This window comes from Staurois parvus, unplaced genomic scaffold (assembly GCF_062004578.1).
Source record: "Staurois parvus isolate SC_StPar_1 unplaced genomic scaffold, SC_StPar_1.0 ptg001169l, whole genome shotgun sequence".
In the NCBI taxonomy this organism is placed as follows: Eukaryota; Metazoa; Chordata; class Amphibia; order Anura; family Ranidae; genus Staurois; species Staurois parvus.
In genome coordinates this window covers 268,584-285,800 of record NW_028318965.1, presented here as the reverse complement: position 1 = coordinate 285,800, position 17,217 = coordinate 268,584, and the positions used below count along the sequence as shown (strand labels likewise).

Genomic DNA, 17,217 nt, shown 5'->3' with positions numbered 1-17,217 from the left:
TGTCTTTAAAAAAAAAAAACAGTCACATGCACAGGGCTGCCTTAACCCATACAGGTCAATGATTTCTATGCCTCTAGCTTTTACCTTTCCTGAAAATAGAAAACAATGATGTGGACAAAGAAGGAAACAGGTGCAGGTACAAGTGCATAAAAGCACTGACAGTTAAACTATGAAGACATACACTGGGAACTACCATTGTTGAATTGTGTTTGAAATTGCAGGCCAAAGGACTTGATTCTGGATTTACTACTTAGCAAGTCATAGACTTGCATTAAAACTTAAAACCCCTATTTCAAACTTGTTTTAGATTGGTGTTTCACTTGGTAGTGCCGCTATGGTTAGGGTGTCAACTCTGAAGTCTGCCCCTTTAAAAAACAAATCATCAGTGGTAGGTTCCATGCTTCTATCCTCACAGATTTCATTTGAAAAGGGTACTCACTTTATAAAAATAGTCTAATTCTGAACACTGCCCTATATTATTCCTGTGCTGACTGGTTTGTGACTCAGATAGTAAAATCTGGTACAGCCGTGAAACCATGTAGCTATAATAGAGATCTTATGTGGCCTACTACAGCTGAATGGATGGATGCTAATATAAACAGAAGCAACATATATACCAAGAAGAATTGTGGAGGGGAACCCTGCAGCACTTTAAAAGCAAAAAGTCCTCTTAAATATTTACCTGTAATTTAGATTTTTTATGAACCATTTTCACCTCTGTGACATTCTCATAATTATTCTGATGGTAAAATTCACTGAATTTCTGAGAACTAATAAAAAGGAGAATGTAGTTGGAGTTGTGCCAGTTCCCAGTACAGTCATAATTGAGGGAAGAGAAAGTCTCATTAAACAGGCAGAGCTATTAATTACTGCATGTTAATTATGAAGCAACCTAATCACCAAGGGCTTGTTCATTTAGTTAGAAAATGGTAGAAAAGCTGCCTAAAATGAAGCACTTAACTTAAATCTTCCATTCCAGGATACATTTTCTGAAAGCCCAAATACTTAGGATGCATAATGTAATGCTAAATTCTTTTGGGGAGTATAAACCATAAACCAAACAATAAAGACAATATCGCTCACACAATGACAGTTTCCATAAGCCAGTAAAGGAGCAGTAGTTAAAACACAGGGACAGATAAAATAATAGCTGTGTCATATCTACAGCTGCCGTTAGTCCCTAATTTCCATGGACAGTTCCACGGCTTGAGCCTGCAATATAGCGTCTAACAAGCTGCACAGCAAAATCCTTTAGCAGATTCAGTTGTCACAATCTATCTAAAAATAATGGGCTTCCATGTAAATACTCTGGAAGTGCAAAATTTCAATATGTCAAAATGTATTTTTATTCCAAGTCAGTTAGACATTGCAAAAATAATTCAATACAAGTATTAAATGAAAGCTGTATGAAAGGAAAGATTGCCTAGGTTGACCCTTACTTCTGAAAATTTTCAGCTGCCTGTCTGTCCTGCTTGTCCACTGACTTAAATACTTTTAATTCACTGACCCTGGACAGGTATATGAGAAGTTTTGATTTCACAAACTGCTTTTTTATTCTAAAATACCTTCCCAATAACCCAAAACTCCGTGCTTCTGGATGTGGAGTCATACTTTAATCTCGCCTCCGCCTCCCGACAATACAGCACTAAGTTGCTGTCTTGTGCGGGTTAGGAGAGGGTTCTTGATGTGTTTTGGCCTTGTAACTTAAACAGCATATTTTTAGGGGGCTCCAGTGGGCGAATGGGCAGCTGAGGATAAAACTGTAGGTAAGCATACAGTTGTGCTCAAAGTTTGCATACTCTTGGAGAATTGGTAAAACATGAGTAAGCAGGCAAAATACTTTTCTTTTATTTCTTATGGGATTCATATTCAACTGTAGGTCATAACAGAATGGCATAATCATAAAACAAAATATGGCAACTACTAAATGAAATGGCCCCTCTTCAAAAGTCTGCATTCCCTTAGTTCTTAAACTGTGTATTGCCCAATTTTAGCATCAATGACAGCGTGCAGTCTTTTGTAATAGTTGTCTATGAGGCCCCACATTCTTGCAGGTGGCATAGCTGTCCATTTGTCTTTGCAAAATACCTCCAGGTGATGCAAAGTCTTTGGTTGTTACTTGTCTTGAAAGACCTGCAAGTTTGAGGTCTACCCAGGGCGGCTCAATAATAAGGTCAGGAGACTGTGATGGCCACTCCAGAACCTTCACCTTTTCTTGTTGTTACCACTAGAGGGTCAACTTGGCCTAGTGCTTAGGATCATTATCGTGCTGTCTAAGAGAGTCCCATACGCAGCTTTCGTGGAAAAGAATGACCTAAGCGCACTGTTGTGCTAATCTGAAGGCCACACAAAGTTTGGAGGTCTTTAGCTATTGACTCTGCAGACAGTTGACAACTTGTGCGCTGAGCCTGGTCTGTCTTTTTTATCATGGCCTACCACTTCATGGCTGAGTTGTTGTTGTTCCCGGTCGCTTCCACTTTGTTATAATACCACTAACAGCTGACTGTGGACTATATAAGTAAGGAGAATATTAGCACTAAAATGGTCAAAAAACTCACTTATAACTTAGAGACTTTTTTTTATACATACCCTCTATGGTGTGCAGCTCATAAAAAGGCTCAAAGGATGATCTGTCATATCATAGGATTCATATGGATTTCCCACAGTATTTCTACAATGTCAAGCATGTAATAAAAATGTATCAATGCAAAGCTCAATTCTCAGTGTCTTCAGTGTGCCCCCGTATGTCCACCATGATCACCAGCATAGTGCAGAGAGAGTGTGTCATCTCCCTAATTATCCCTGTGTTGTTGTAAAAAAAAAAAGATAATCATGCCTACTGTGCGCAGTATGGGACACACCTCTTTGGTGTGACGTGAAGACGTCATTCACTCCAATAGGTTGCCTGTATCTGAACCCCCATAGCAGCTTCTTTAAGAGGGCAGACCTGTTAGCTGCAACACTTTACCACTTGGTTCCCTCAATGACAGGGATCCAGGGGAGCAGGAAACAAGTACAGAGGCCAAAAAAGGCTATAACAAAAGAGAAGGGGAACCTACTTACCTTCCAAACTTCTTCCAGCGCTTGTCCCAAAACTTAAAAGGGCACCCCACACAAATGCAGACCTCCAATAACATCAGACCAGAGACCCTTGCTAACATAGATATACAGTATACTGTATACACATAGTTATACCTTTTGTGGACAGTAGTGAATTACTGCTTGTAAATACATGATTGCATATGTTACAGATATATACCCTTAACCTTAGATAGATCATATATTCAATTACAAAAAATGGCTTGAAAACCATGCACTTATTAAGACTAGGTCCATGTGGCTTTGAAGTTGTAATCCATTTTGATTCTGTTTGAAGTAATAGCTTGTCAAACTATCCCCCCTTGATTTTTGTTTAATACTATCAAGAGCAAAGGAGGAGATCAAAGATGGGTCATACCGATGCATCAAGAAACCATGTTTACCTATTGTTGTCGACAAATTTCCAATACAGAGTACACATGGTCATAAATCCTACACCAAAATGGGTACTTGGTTTTTCCAATGTAATATCTTCCACATTTGCATCGTAGCATATAAATAACCATAATAGTTTGAAAATCAACCTAAAACTTTGAAGAAAATCATTTACTATTAAGTATTAAAGCGATTTAGTTTGTATTAATATATTTAGAATAATTGCAACTGCCATGTGCAAACGTGCCTTTGTGCATGCGTGGATCACTCTGCATATTCCCAGTACACAAACGTTTAACCAGTCTATTTTTCATGGATGTAGCCCACCTAGTACTGTATTGGGGACCAGTTGTATCAATTTGGACACTTAAAAATCTGCTATTATTAGTTCCATTATTAATTAATCACTTCTCTAATCATATAATGTTGGGTAGTATATCTCAGTATTATTTTTACTATTTTTTTATTTTGCATGTTGGAATGCTTGTTTTAAGAAATACTTACTGTACTTTCCGATAAGCCTATCTTGCAATAAGTGTGCTTTTTTTGAAAGTGACAATCATCTAAACAGTCACGTCATATGTGCAGATATTGACTGTATGTAATAGTGCAACTGGATGTGCACTATCCGTATGTAAAATTGTATCCCCTACTGATGATATAAACTACTTGCTGACGGATATATTAGCATCCAGAAAGGAGGTTGTTGTTTGGCTGCAAGACATTGTACATTTAGGATTGTAATAATTTATATCCAAACATTTAAAAACAATCATAAAGCAGTTATAATGTTGGACATGCAGTGTGTATGCATAACATGTAAGTTTGTGCATATGTTCAGTTAATAAATAAATAAACGTATGTGATTTATAGAATGTTGTACTAAAATATACGGTTTTAAACATTCCTAGAATTTGCAACATCCATATCTCTTGAGGAAGAGGATCTGTTTCATAAAATGCATGTAGAGATAGAATCCTCCACTGAATTTGTAAAAAGAGCAATCTCTCTTATTGTACACTTTGCACTAAGACATCTAATTGGTGCTAATATAAATAGCAGGATATTATCAGGAGTTTGTGTGTTCAAAGGATAAGTTTACATTTAGTTACATGCTATATCAGTGTTCAGGTTGTAACATGTTGCTAAGCTTAGGTTCACACCTATGCAGTTTGCAATTGATCCGTTTCTGCAGAGCTTTTTGCGGTGCGTTTTGCACATGCATTTTTGAGGCGTTGTACTTTTTTTTTGTACCAACATGTTGCTGGGCAGATTAAACCGCAAAACTCATCAAAAACACGTAAAAGACACACTACATGAATTTCTGCAGCATCTCCATTGAAGTCTGTTAAACCAAAAAGTTAACGTTTTGCATTTAAAAAAAGCCCCTGACCCTTTAAAAAAATGCACCAGGTGAAAACGTGGAGATGTAAACCTGTCCCATAGGAAATCATGTTAAATGGACTGTAGTGCTTTTCTGCAAAATGCAAAACGCACCGCAAAACGCTTAGGTGTGAACCTAGACTAAAGCAGCATCCTGTACCCCTCGATCCTCCACTGTGACAGTGGTCGGGGAATCCTCTTCCCGCATCCACTGTCACAATTTAAAAACCGCATCGCTGTGTGGGGCTCTGCCTACACAGCCATGACATTTATTCAAATAGCAGCAGCTCGCACATATACATGATGTGGAATATCAATTTTCACGTGAAAGAAAGACAAGCCATGGTCAATCAACATAAAGTGCAATGAAAAACTGACATTATTAATAATAATAAAACAAAAAAATGCAGTGAACTAATATAAAATGTGCCAATAATCACAATCTTGTAAACAGTTTAAATCTTTTTTTGTTTTAAGTGTAAATACTGTATAACCACATTTATACCAGCTTCTAAAGAATATTCATCTCTAAAATGAATTGAATAGCCTGTGCTTAGAATCAGTTTATTGCACATTACCATTCTTGGACAGATTAGGAGTAAACATGAGTCGTCCTCTAAATAATGTCCAAACTATATAATGCAGCTACCAAAGATGAGCAGGTGAATAATTACACGCTGGCTGATAGATAAAGGGGAGCCAGGTAAGAACACACTGCGGTGTAAGAAATTGCATTATTAACCGTACTTTATTATAGAAAATAATTAATTGATTTTTTAATTTTTGCATTCCCCTACCCAGCCAGGAATCCGTTTTTCTGTTATTTAGGCAACGCTCACGTTTTTCACATAAAGTATGTTTTAATCTTTGTAATTTTCTTCTTTTATTGAAGTTGTAGCCTCTTAAATATTTCATTAGTTGATGGTATTTTATTACAACATTCATTTCTCTTATTCATTATTGTAGGAAAGCAGAGTTCTTCGAACTGTACCTTTATTGGCAGCTTGCCTTCCTGAAGATAAATGCAAAGTTTTAATTGGCCGGCGTTTTGGTGAAGAACGGTAGGCATCAATTTATTTGTTCATTTGTGAAAAAGGTTACTTTACACTTAAAGAGATATTAAACCTAAAATCAAAACATTTAATATATTGTAGCTTACCAGTCGTTAAATGCGGTGGCTACATTAGTTTTAATTTTTAGTGATCTGGCCAGTAACACACCTCCTGTATTTCAGTGACACCACTCTAGATGAAGAAAAGCCCAGGGGCACGTTTGCACAACAGCATTGTCTGTCTGGAGGGAAGGAAGTGTTAGATGTACTAGCAGATTTGAATACACAAACTAACTGAAGCTGAACTCCAGCTAATACTTTACAGTTACAGTTAGCAGTTAAAGTAAAAGGTTTTTTTTTTTGGGATAAAGGTTTTACATAAATAAAACTGATCATTATATGCACTCCTGCCGGTGTTAAATGGTTTGTCTCATCCCTGTAACCGATACACTTTGCAAAAGGGCTTGTTCTTTTGAAAAACAATAGACTTACTGGCCAGATCACCAGATGAAAATAGAAGAAAGAAAGCTTAAAAAAAAGAAAAAAATGCAGCCATCACATCTATGAATTGATAATAGCATAGTAAATGTTTGCTTGTGGGTTTAATACTGCTTTGACTAGTTAATCATATCTCTTATTTAATAATGATTCTTTAGCCATATAGTAGTCACAGAGAGTGGTTAAAGTTTTTATATATTCTATTTTTAGTATATTTGGTATCCTGTCTCATTGTACACAGATTTCTTAAGCAAATAATTTCTGTGAACCTGTTGCTGAATGTCTTACCTGGAGATCCTGCCAGTGACAACACTTTTTGTTACAGGCTGACAGTGCTAAGTAAGTGCCTTACAATTAGCAGCAGCTTTATCAGACTGCCATGTGTGTTCATTGCAAGTCTGCAGGGCTCTTTTGAAATAAGAAACTAGGATCAACAGAGCATTTTCTGAAACTCTCTTTACCTAATAAGACTTTGTCTCCTTCTATCAGAGTGCATTTAAAATGGGACAGAAAAATACTCGTATATCTATTTACTGGGCCTTTTTTATATAGGACAATAGTTATGATGTATTGATTGATGTTTAGAAGAGTTAATGTAAATGTAATGCTTTGGTAAGGAAGATGAAGACATAGTTTTTTTAATTGGATGTGTCATATCTCTTGATGTTAGAAAAGTAAAATATATTTTTCCACAGTGAGCACTGAAAATAGTGATGGTATCCTGCAACAGTACGTATAGACATACCCTATAAAGTATTACCTGATTTAAAGCAGAACCAAAGGCAAAACATTTTTTCCATCTAGAGTAAGGGAGGATTATAACCCGTCAGATTTTTTTTTTTTGCTGTCTGTGTCACATTGCAAATATTTTCTTTCACTTCCTGTCCCATAGCCAAACAGCAAGTGAGAGGAAATTCCTGCAAATTAAGGGAATTCCTTGGGGCCCCACAAGTCACCAGAACTAACGTCCCCATTAGAAGATTTCCTCTATTAGTTTTCTGGGGACAATCCAAAATTTGGGGTTTTCTTTTACTTTCACTTTTAATGATAATGGTAAACAAGCCAAATAGGGTGAATCTCCCCAATGAGGGCACAGACAGCAATAAAAACTGACAAGCGTTCTAATACCTCTCCTCTCTATCCAAAACTAAAAATAAAGTTTTGCCTTTTAGTTATATTTTAAGGCCTTTAAGAGTTTCCTCCTGCCTCTGTTGATACGATTTAACATAACAGGTCTCAAAAACCTAAGCTTCAGGATCACAGGCCAGTCTACATTTCAGTTCAACAATTACAGTATTGATGAGAGAGGTCTGGTATTCAGACACCAAATTTTGTGAACAGACCTCAACACCCTAGCCTTGCAAAACTAGCCAAAAAAGTAATACAAAATCTGGAGCCCACAGCAGACAATTTCAAGGCACTACTACTATATAAATATCTACTTTCTTAGGGCTTTCACAGAAAATATATGTTTATAGTAAAAAGGAAAATAGAAAAACATAATTGACTTTTATGCAGTTAACAGTTTAACAAAATTTTATTACAAATAAAGACAGCAGATGAGTCATGATTCTGAGGACGTCAGTGGTTGCTGGCTCCTTAACAACCAGCTAAAAGTTCATACATTCCTTAAATTTTGCATGCCTAGACCACTGCTTATTTACCACATTTATTTACTTACTTTAGTGAATTGACTTTAATGCAGTTTTATGCGGTATTTACCTAGTGTTTTTGCTTTTTGAGATAAATACCGCATAAAGGAATAGTGAACTGACAATTTCAGAATCTCATGAGATAATTGGGAAAAATGTGGCACGTGACACAAATATCGCATTCCTGCTTCAGTGAATTCGGCCGATATGTTTTTTAGAAGCTTTCTGATATATTGATTTATACTTTTTTCTATAAATATATATTTTCTGTGGAAGCCCTTTGAAAGTAGATATTTATACAGTAGGTAAGGTAGGTCTGATTTTCTGCTGTAAGGGACTTCAACTCTCAGCATGCATTACATTGTGTTTTTTGCAGTACCTTCTTAGCAACAAGCCAGGCATAATATTCCATACAACTAAGGAACACATTTGACATGTCACTGAAAGTTTTAGTGGCCCTAGGAGGTGTGAGACCCTCTTGGGCCACTAGAGGTTCAAAATAGTACAGATTTCTGCCCCCTGCAACTCCTGACAAGGCAACTTATTTTTACTTATTTGGTGAGCAGCAGGAGATAACATAAAGCTGCTCAGTCAAAAACTATTTTTTACTGACAAATATTTTAAAATGAGAAAAATATTCTCTGTGTTACGTCACTATACCACCAGCATTTAAAGACCGAGAAAATGCCTAACTTTATAAATGGACCCTTTTCCCATCGTGAATTAAGGGTCCCCATCCTTCCACTGTAATTACAACAGATGCTAATAGTAAATATAGTTGTGAAATGGGTATATTATAACCCAAAAGCCTGTTAGTTAATGGGCATCCACACAACACTGGCCCTAGAGCATATGTGCTTGTATTACCGTTCCAAGGACATTAGACTGTAAGCTCCTTTTAAGAACAATGAGTGATGTGAATGAATCATGTACTCAGTAAATGTCTGCTAAATTAAACTTACAAGTAAGTAAAATAGAATAAAAGCTTTAACCTACTAGTGGCTCTCACATATAATTAAAATAAGAAGTTTTAAAGATTTTTACATGCCAAATTACTTTGCCAAACAGGCTGCTTCTAAAAATAATTTGAATTTTGGAGCTGAGAAACAACAGACCCAAGAGCAATAGTTAATTATTGGCTGCTTAATTGCTAATTAACAATGTAGGGGTCACTTATTGCCTGAGGTCTTCTGCATGCCTGGAATATTGTGAAAATAATTTGAAAGTAGTTGCTGAGCATTACACATACTATCTTAAAGTGAAGATAATTGAATTTTGGAGACTTTTTAGGTATGCTTGATTTTACAAATAGAAATTCTCCTATAAAATGTTACCTGTATAAAGCCACAGAAGCCAGTCTTTTGCATGGAATATTGCACTCCAGTCAATCAGGGGAATGTCTAAACTATTCTTTTTTTATTTTTCTTCACTACTTCCACTAACACTTCTATCAAGATCCAAATGCGTATTGCCTCAGGGCTCACTAGCAGTTTTTGCATTGGTTATACTTGTACCCGGAATTTGCAGCAGCAGTGAGGGGGGGGTTCCTGTAATGTGTGCTTTGGGCATTGGATCCTGCGTTTGGCACACACCTTGGGATATGGTTTAACAAGTGTAGTTGGCCCCAAAATGTTATACATGTCTAGGGCCATGGTCTATCCCTTTTGGCACCCAGACTCTGAAGACCCCTTCAGGGGTATGCACACTGAGTCCTGTGGGATGTTATTCCCTTAGTTTGTTATCCCCCTTTGTAAAAGAGTCTACTATGTGGGTAGTAGATGTTTTAATAGCCCGATTGTTGCTTGAGTGGTGATGTTATTGCAATACACCTTCCAGCTGATGCATGATGACTGATTTCTCGACTGCGTACCTTCCACAGTTACAACATCAGGGCATTTATCAGCACCTGGATTTTATTGGCTCCTTTCCTGGACATACACATACTCTCTCAGTTACCATCCATTTTGTGAGTACCCCACAGGGTATCCCCACATTTAGCATTAGCAGAGATGAGGTGCAGAGGAGCTGAGATAAATTGCTTTATACCTCTCTTGCTACAGATTACTCTAAGGAAACCCAAAGGGGCGATATCTGTTCACCTACAATGGAGCATGGTCAAATATTGACCAAGCTTCCTTCCTCCAATTGTAGCGCCTTCTCAGGCCCGCAGTAGATGACCTATCTGACTAAAGCAGATCTCACTGTAACTACAGTATGTGTGATTTCTATGGCGAACTCTCTGCCCTTCTGTAACCTGCAGTCTCCAAGGCCCTAAAGTGCTCCTCTGCCTTTCCTCCATGTCAATCTGTTCAGGAGTATGACACTGAACCTCCTAGACTCTTTCAAAGAAGAAATTTAAGAAAGAGAAGTGGAAGCAGAGAAAGATCCAGCAGAAGAAATGTAATCTCATATATTCTATGAGGCAAAGCTAAAGCTTAATGCAATATGCTTTCTAATGTGATGCAGAGTGTACTAACTTTGCTAGCAGCACCAGAATCTTGACAGCCTAAACAAGCTGCTATGGCCACAAAATGGCTGGTGAAAATGGGAAAAACGTTTTGCTTGCACATGCAAGTTAACTGTGCTTTGCATGATGCTTTGCCAAATCTTAAAAAGTCTTCCTTCCTCCAAAACTCTTTGCAAAGTTTATCCTATGGGAAAGGAATTTATGAAAAAATGGCCTGTCCTGATAGTGGATCATACATAAGAGGGTACCATAAGTTGGGCAGCCCTGAAGGAAACAAACCTGATTCTCTCCTGGGTGGGGAAACATATTCCTACTATCTGCATACCAGGAGTGGAAAATTGAGAATCGGACTTCCTGAGTTGCCAGTGCATGGACTTGGGAACATTCCCTTCATCCAGAGATCTTATTGATCCTCTGCAAAAATGGGAACAGTCTGGAATGTGGAGTCTGGAAGCCATGTGTATATCATGGCTTCCAGACTCCACAAACTAGACTGGTTTGTGGCCAGGTCAAGGGATTCCCTTGGACCTGGCCACAAACCTTTCCTTCATCCACGTTCATACTGATGTATACATTCTCTGCAGTGCATTCTTCCTTGAATACGCCACAAGATAGATGAACAGATTCTCATGATCCTCATAAACCAAAATTAAATCCTGTTGGATGGGTCTTGGCCTTTTCCAAACAGGCCAGACCCCCTGTTACAGTGCCCTCTGTTTTCATCCTGCTTCTTGGTCACTGGTTTTAACAGCATAACTGTTGAAATCCAGATAGGGACATTTCTGCTTCTGTCACTCCCACCTTAGTCAAGGCGAGAGAAACTACCTCTTGTAGGATCTACCATCACACCTGGAAGGCATACTTTGTCTGCTGCGAAGTCAGCCATCTCAACCTCTAGGAATATTCTATCTCTCACCTCCTAGCCTCCAGTCTGGAATGGACCAGCATCTTCTTTTTACTCCAAAGGAACAGGTTTCTGCTTTATCTATTCCATTCCAATAACCTTTGGCCTCAAACTCTCCCAAAGATCTGAATCTGGTATTTTGGTTCTTCAAAGACCTCCATTTAAACTGATTTGGTGTATCCCATTGGGGAATCTCACTAGTAAGGTGGTCTTTTTGATGGCCATTACCACTGTCAGGAATGACCGAGGTAATGGTCATGACCTAGACCTGACTTCTTCCCCTAGGTGGTCTCTTCCTTTCACCTCGATGAGAATATTATCCTCCCTTTCCTATGTTCTGCTGAAGCATGCCAAGAAGTTTTAACTCCACTGTCTGGATGTAGCCAAAGCAGTTAGGGTCTACCTAGCTTCACCATCCTAAGAAAGGACATCCTGCTTCCACCATTGGTAGGTGGTTCAGGCAGCTCATTTCCAGAGCTCATCTCCTCAAGCAAAGGATTCCATTTTATGAGATCTATTGTTTTTTCTTGGGCTATTTAGCATAAAGCATCCGTTTTGTTTTTTTTACAAGGCCACCTGATTCTCTGTTCATAGCTTCTTAAAGATTTACTGGGTAGATCTCCGAGCCTCTGCTGATGCGACCTTAGGCCACAAGGTCCTTCAAGCTGTCATTTTACGGCTTTGGGTTTGTTGACCCTTGTTTTCCAAGGGCCTGTTTGCAATGTTACCCACTCCTCATTTTATTGCTTGGATACATCCCATTGTCTATGACTGCAAGTTATGTGTCTTGTACTGTACAATTAATATAATAGAAATTTTAAATTACCTGTAAATTCTATATCTTGGAGTATAGTACAAGACACAGGTCTCTTTCTTCTGTCCTCTGCCTCTCTGTATTGCTTGCTACAAAACTAGAATCCCATAGAATGGTTGGGGTTATATAAGGGTGAACTGGGGGCATTCCCAGGAAAGCTTTTGTCAGTGTCAAGTCACCTGAAGGTGGCAACATATAACCTACCTCTCTTGGAATTTACAGGAAAGTCACACCCATTTTTTTATATTCCTTGCAGTATATATATACCAAGCCTGGGTGAGATTGTTTTCCAAGAAAAAGTTTCATTTAAAACTGAAATCCAGGCGGAGTGTAGTCTAGTTAGGCACTCAGAGAGTATGAAATGGACTCATGGAATGAACTACTGTTTAAACACTAGTATAGGTACGTGGCTATGTCTAACTTTAGTATTATGTGATTATTTGCACAGCATAACTCATATTGGATAATGAAATTTCAGCACTAGGATTTGGTGAAGTTTCTCTTATTGATTTGTATAGTGCTAGTGCTTCATTCATTGTCCAGACTGGGGTGGCTCCTGGTCAAGTTGTATTGCTTACCTTCAGCACCAAAAAGTGATGTCTTAGATCCAAATCAGCAGAAGAATGAACAGAAATGCAAATGTTCAGGCCTATACAACAGTTACATGCGTACATGTATTTCCTTCATAAGAGAAATGAAGCACATTGCTTATCTATCTGTTCATCATAAAATTAATTGGAAGCAAATTGTAAGTTTACAGCAATTTCATCAGCCTAATAAAAATGTAGTTAAATATAAATAGTAAAGTCTTACTGATAGAGGACATCTGGGTGGGGTGACATTATTTAGCTGTTTATTTGGCATTGCTAAGTAACTTGAATCAGTGCAGTTTGGATCTTACAAGATTTCTGCTCTGCATGCTCCCATTTAAACTAAGACAAACTGCACTTTTGACCTTCTGGTTTAATTGTTTTTTTTTTTTCATTTCTTAAGATGGAACTTAAAGTTTTGCAGTTAGGGACAACTCACTATTTGTTGTGAACTTTTCCAAAGTGCAGTTATTTTCATCACTTTCTAACTCAAGCGCCTAAGTGCGCAGTGCACAAATTTCACTTCAGTTTTATTCTTCTTTATGGTGAAGGTAGGTGCGGATTCAGTATTCATTGACACTTTGCGGGGTGGACCGTAGCAGCTCTGTGTAAAATTTGAGATACATTAAGCAAAGTTTCAGCTAATACGAGCACCTGTATATGGCAAGGAGAAAGATCTCTATTCCTACAAATGTACAATTTATAGTTGGAAAGTGACATATCCATTATAACAGTATACAAACAAATTTTTTCAATTAAACTTTATTTTTGTTAAAGGGACACTGAAACATATCAATAACCTAATAACATTGCAAATGTATTTGGTAAGGCCTGTTTCACACAGGCTTCCACTTGTATACGAGCAGTGTCAACAGCAAGCTTTTACAAAGCATTTGCAGAACTTTCAGCAAGCTTTGTTGAAGCTTTTAAAGCACCCTTCAGCTCCAGTTTGTAAATGTAGAACACAGATCTTAATGCCAAATCCAGTGAATACGCTATACAAAAAGATGGCAACCACCCCAATTTATAAATTGCCCTTGCAGTAAAGTGCACATGGTGGGCAATGTACATCACAGACACAAATTTCCCAGCACATTGGGGTGGTTACCATCTTTTTGTATAGTTTGTTCACTGGATTTGGCATAGGGGACACATTGAATGCCTCCAGCTACCATGGTGGTTTTGCTGTGTGTCCAGTGTGCCCCTGTGCCTTTTAAGGAGGAGTGGGCTTCCTCCAGACACACCTGTCCTTAATTTTTCCACTGCTCTATATATATATATATATATATATATATATAAAACTTCGAGACTCTCAAAAATATAAAGTTAGGACCACAGTATACAAAGAAACTTTAACAATCAGTGCCCCACAATACTCCTGTGCTGTAAACACGTATATATTTGATACCATTTGTGCAAATACCACATATAAAGTGCATATCACAACCTATGTGCAAATTTTGCATATATAGTGCATGTAATCATATTAGATTCACAGTGATTGGTATGGTCAGGAGGGCAAGTGTTTAAACATATATTTTAATAAATATTGGTGGATATACGAGATATACTATGATGTGTATTCTTTCTGAATTTTTGACGGATATATCGTAAAAAGTGTAGAAAGATGGATCTGGATTAAATTGTGGAAGAGATTGGTGGTTGGAGAGTAAAGAAGATCATACCTACCTGGGTGTATAAGGGAAAAGTGCCATTTGACCTAAAAACATATAGGTCAAATACAGGAGGTGAGAGGATATATGTGTGTTGGTGGAGGAGGAATGTACACGGGTGATTATTAACACGGCAGAAATTTGCACTAATATTTATGAGAATATATGAGCATTTTAAAGAAGGAACACTCTACACAATTTATAAGGATTTGTGCAGTCGTTTGTAATTGTGATTGAATCACTGTGAGCCTAATATGAGTATATGAAATATATATGTGAAATTTGCACATAGGTCGTGATATGCACTTTATATGTGGAATTTGCACAAATGCTATACACTAGATAAGTTTTTAGCACATTTTATAGCGATGCACTGATTGTTAGTTTTAATCTGTGAAACATTGGAGGAGAGATTCTTTTACCAGTATAATTGCGCTGAAATATACTGTGTTCATCAGTATACAAAGAAGCCTTAGTGTAGGCAGTGTGGCTTCCATATATACTGTGTTTGCAAGTTTATGCAACTAAACCCTGTGTTTTTAATGTGAATTGTTAGACAGGGTCGATTTGATTTGTTTGCAGGCTAGCTGGTAAACTTTTGTCTGTTTATTATAGTTTGAGGGCACTTCAAATATGATATTAGAATGCACCTCTGATACAACTTTTTTTATCCCAGCTACGGTACCTCCTGCCTGGAGTTTGCATGTTCTCCCTGTGCCTGCGTGGGTTTCCTCTGGGTACTCCGGTTTCCTCCCACACTCCAAAGACATGCTGGTAGGTTAATTGGATCCTGTCTAAATTGGCCCTACTATGTGTATGAATGTAAGTTAGGGACATTAGATTGTACGCCCCTTGAGGGTTAGGGACTGATGTGAATGTACAATATATATGTAAAGCGCTGCGTAAATTGACAGCGCTATACAAGTATCTGAAATAAATAAACACACCACAGTACCTGGTAAAACACTACTGTGCATTGCGTTTAGGCAGCTCATTCATTTGAATCGTTGACCAGGGCACCACAATGAAGAACACACCTAATGTTGTGCCCAGCTATTTGCAATTGTATAACGTTTGGCACATTTCAAGTCAAGGCCATCCAAACTCATTACTTGTTCTGACCACCTGACTGGAGTCCTGAGCAGTGTTCTAGTAACTTGAATTAATAACAGTGTTTCAGCACCATCCACTTCTTGGGCATCGTTGTCGTGCCCTTTCTGTTTGATTTGTTTCCAGTCTGCTAAGTAATCTGCTCTTGGTCATTCTATTTCTGCAAGGCTGAGAATTATTTTCTAAACTGTGTAAAGAGCAGAATAATTTTGCAGCTAATGTGTGAACATTTTCATGTTCTTTTTTTTTTTCCTGCGTAAATGATTGCAGGCAGACGCTAAACTGTGAAAGTACAGGCGGCATTATGGAGCAACATATGTATGCCATTCCTCAGACAGTCTTTGCCAGGTTTAATAGCGTACCACTGAAAATGTCATTTTGTTTGTGTCTTAATAAGGCATTGCAAGGTGAATGCTGCTGCGATACCACACTTTCCCTACTCACGCTGCTTAATTCATGTTTCCTTCAGCCCTTTTATATATTACAAAGCCATAAAAGTTTCAGATTCTACACAGTAGTAAAACAGCAATAGTGTCTGTTAATACTCTAATATTCCTCTATTCCAGACTGAGATTTATATGGCATGACTGTGTTTGTACTATATTGTACTTGAAGCCAGATAAAAGGCCATTTATCAAGGGAATAGGTTTAGTGCTGAAAAATGCAGGGTTGTGCGAAAACAGAAAATGTTAAACGGCAGGGATTATTTACCAACTGGTGTTATTGGGAACTAAAGTGGGGACCAGCTTGTGTTTGATAGAAATAGCAGCCATATCTCTGGTGTTTGAGATTTTTGTAAATACTGCAATATGGCCTAAAATTGTAAGTCATTTTACAAATCGTATTGTATCTGCTGCATATAGGTGCTTCTGAAATGTTTGAAGTAACCTCAGAATAACATCAGGAAACTGAGCCCCAGGCTGTCTCTAAAAAAAAATGCACAGCTTACATGACAGTAGCAGAAAAATGTTTAACAGCAAAATAAATGATTTATTTGCCTCAAAGTTGAAGCCACAAGCAATGGTACCAGGATCCAAAAATGCAATTTTGCGGAAGGGTAATAATGGTAGGTATATATATAACTTGCTTAAAACAAAACAAAAAAATTAGAAGCACACTTACCGGCTAGTCAGCACAAAAAACAGTTTCAGTGTGGAAGCCACACTGCCGCACCAAGGCCCCTCTGCAAAGTGTGGTCCTTAACTCTAGCCTAACTGATCTCCCAACATGGGATATATACTGTATATAGCAATGAATACATTGAGAACATGCATGCCTTGGGAGGAGCCACTTCCTCTCTCAAGGTGCAAGGACACATCAAGAAGCCCATACTCACACAGTGGCAGCTGAAGACCTCCATTGCATACTGTATCTGCACCAAATGCAGAAAGTAAAGTAAAAATAACTCTTACTCAAAATATTACAGGTTGTGTTTTGTGAATGGGAATGCATACAAGGGCATGTAGACACAACACCGGTGCTGTTGGTATTGCTGGTGGGATAGGTGGAGCAGGTACTATAGTACAATAAATCTTCCTACCTGCACCTTGTGTACTTCACCTGCCTGCCAGGCTGCTCGCTCAGATAAGGGTCTGGTATTG

The 17,217-nt window shown here is 38.0% G+C and overlaps 1 protein-coding gene across 1 annotated transcript in view; it reads left to right on the top strand.

Annotated features, from left to right (window-relative positions):
• The window catches only part of LOC149438986 (tRNA-uridine aminocarboxypropyltransferase 2-like), a 262,161-nt gene that overhangs the window by 132,867 nt on the left and 112,077 nt on the right, over positions 1-17,217 (top strand). The window contains exon 3 of the mRNA XM_089659604.1: positions 5,824-5,918. Within this exon, the coding sequence (XP_089515730.1) occupies positions 5,824-5,918 (95 nt within the window). The remainder of the gene's footprint in view (positions 1-5,823; positions 5,919-17,217) is intronic.